The sequence below is a fragment of the Oncorhynchus keta genome, unplaced genomic scaffold, assembly GCF_023373465.1.
Source record: "Oncorhynchus keta strain PuntledgeMale-10-30-2019 unplaced genomic scaffold, Oket_V2 Un_contig_7654_pilon_pilon, whole genome shotgun sequence".
NCBI classification, from domain to species: domain Eukaryota; kingdom Metazoa; phylum Chordata; class Actinopteri; order Salmoniformes; family Salmonidae; genus Oncorhynchus; species Oncorhynchus keta.
The window spans coordinates 12,882-15,000 of NW_026289597.1; the positions used below are offsets into that span (position 1 = coordinate 12,882).

Here is a 2,119-nt window from a genome sequence, read left to right on the forward strand (position 1 = left end):
TCCATTCCTCCTTGCAAAACAGCTCGAGCTCAGTGAGGTTGGATGGAGAGCATTTGTAGAACAGCAGTTTTCAGTTCTTTCCACAGATTCTCGATTGGATTCAGGTCTAGACTTTGACTTGGCCATTCTAACACCTGGATATGTTTATTTTGAACCATTCCATTGTAGATTTTGCTTTATGTTTTGGATCATTGTCTTGTTGGAAGACAAATCTCCGTCCCAGTCTCAGGTCTTTTGCAGACTCCATCAGGTTTTCTTTCCAGAATGGTCCTGTATTTGGCTCCATCCATCTTCCCATCAATTTTAACCATCTTCCCTGTCCCTGCTGAAGAAAAAGCAGGCCCAAACCATGATGCTGCCACCACCATGTTTGACAGTGGGGATGGTGTGTTCAGGGTGATGAGCTGTGTTGCTTTTTAGCCAAACATAACGTTTTGCATTGTTGCCAAAAGTTCAATTTTGGTTTCATCTGACCAGAGCACCTTCTTCCACATGTTTGGTGTGTCTCCCAGGTGGCTTGTGGCAAACTTTAAACGACACTTTTTATGGATATCTTTAAGAAATGGCTTTCTTCTTGCCACTCTTCCATAAAGGCCAGATTTGTGCAATATACGACTGATTGTTGTCCTATGGACAGAGTCTCCCACCTCAGCTGTAGATCTCTGCAGTTCATCCAGAGTGATCATGGGCCTCTTGGCTGCATCTCTGATCAGTCTTTCCTTGTATGAGCTGAAAGTTTAGAGGGACGGCCAGGTCTTGGTAGATTTGCAGTGGTCTGATACTCCTTCCATTTCAATATTATCGCTTGCACAGTGCTCCTTGGGATGTTTAAAGCTTGGGAAATCTCTTTGTATCCAAATCCGGCTTTAAACCTCTTCATAACAGTATCTCGGACCTGCCTGGTGTGTTCCTTGTTCTTCATGATGCTCTCTGCGCTTTTAACGGACCTCTGAGACTAGCACAGTGCAGGTGCATTTATACGGAGACTTGATTACACACAGGTGGATTGTATTTATCATCATTAGTCATTTAGGTCAACATTGGATCATTCAGAGATCCTCACTGAACTTCTGGAGAGAGTTTGCTGCACTGAAAGTAAAGGGGTTGAATAATTTTACGCCCAATTCTTCCGTTTTTGATTTGTTAAAAAAGTTTGAAATATCCAATAAATGTCGTTCCACTTCATGATTGTGTCCCACTTGTTGTTGATTCTTCACAAAAAAATACAGTTTTATATCTTTATGTTTGAAGCCTGAAATGTGGCAAAAGGTCGCAAAGTTCAAGGGGCCTAATACTTTCGCAAGGCACTGTATCTAGATAGACAGATATCTATAGATAGACAAATAGGTTTAGATATCTAGATAGACAGATATCTAGAGATATAGATAGGTTTAGATATCTAGATAGACAGATATCTAGAGAGATACAGATAGGTTTAGATATCTAGATAGACAGATATCTATAGATCGACAGATATCTAGAGAGATATAGATAGGTTTAGATATCTAGATAGACAGATATCTAGAGAGATATAGATAGGTTTAGATATCTAGATAGACAGATATCTAGAGAGATATAGATAGGTTTAGATATCTAGATAGACAGATATCTAGAGAGATATAGATAGGTTTAGATATCTAGATAGACAGATATCTAGAGAGATATAGATAGGTTTAGATATCTAGATAGACAGATATCTAGAGAGATATAGATAGGTTTAGATATCTAGAGAGATACAGATAGGTTTAGATATCTAGATAGACAGATATCTAGAGAGATACAGATAGGTTTAGATATCTAGATAGACAGATATCTATAGATAAACAGATAGGTTTAGATATCTAGATAGACAGTTAAGTATGTAGAGGAGAGAGAGTTAGATATCTAGATATTATTTTTCCTTGATTATGCAATGCAGCCATGTCATGTCTAACTCACTGACTACTGTAACAGTTCCCATGGTGACGATAGAACGCATTCCTTCCTGTTCCTCCTCCAGGCGGAGACGGCCAATAGGATCTGCAAGGTGTTGGCTGTCAACCAGGAGAATGAGCAGCTGATGGAGGACTACGAGAAGCTGGCTAGTGACGTGAGCACTCTGTCCCTCCTCTGTCCTCCT

General features: G+C 39.8%; 1 protein-coding gene across 1 annotated transcript in view; it reads left to right on the top strand.

Moving 5' to 3' along the window:
- Positions 1–1,999: 1,999 nt before the first annotated feature.
- Positions 2,000–2,119, top strand: part of LOC127926500 (alpha-actinin-1-like) — a gene marked incomplete at its 5' end in the record, with an annotated part of 6,597 nt that continues 6,477 nt past the window's right edge. The window contains one exon of the mRNA XM_052511879.1: positions 2,000–2,089. Coding sequence (XP_052367839.1) covers positions 2,000–2,089 — 90 coding nt within the window. The remainder of the gene's footprint in view (positions 2,090–2,119) is intronic.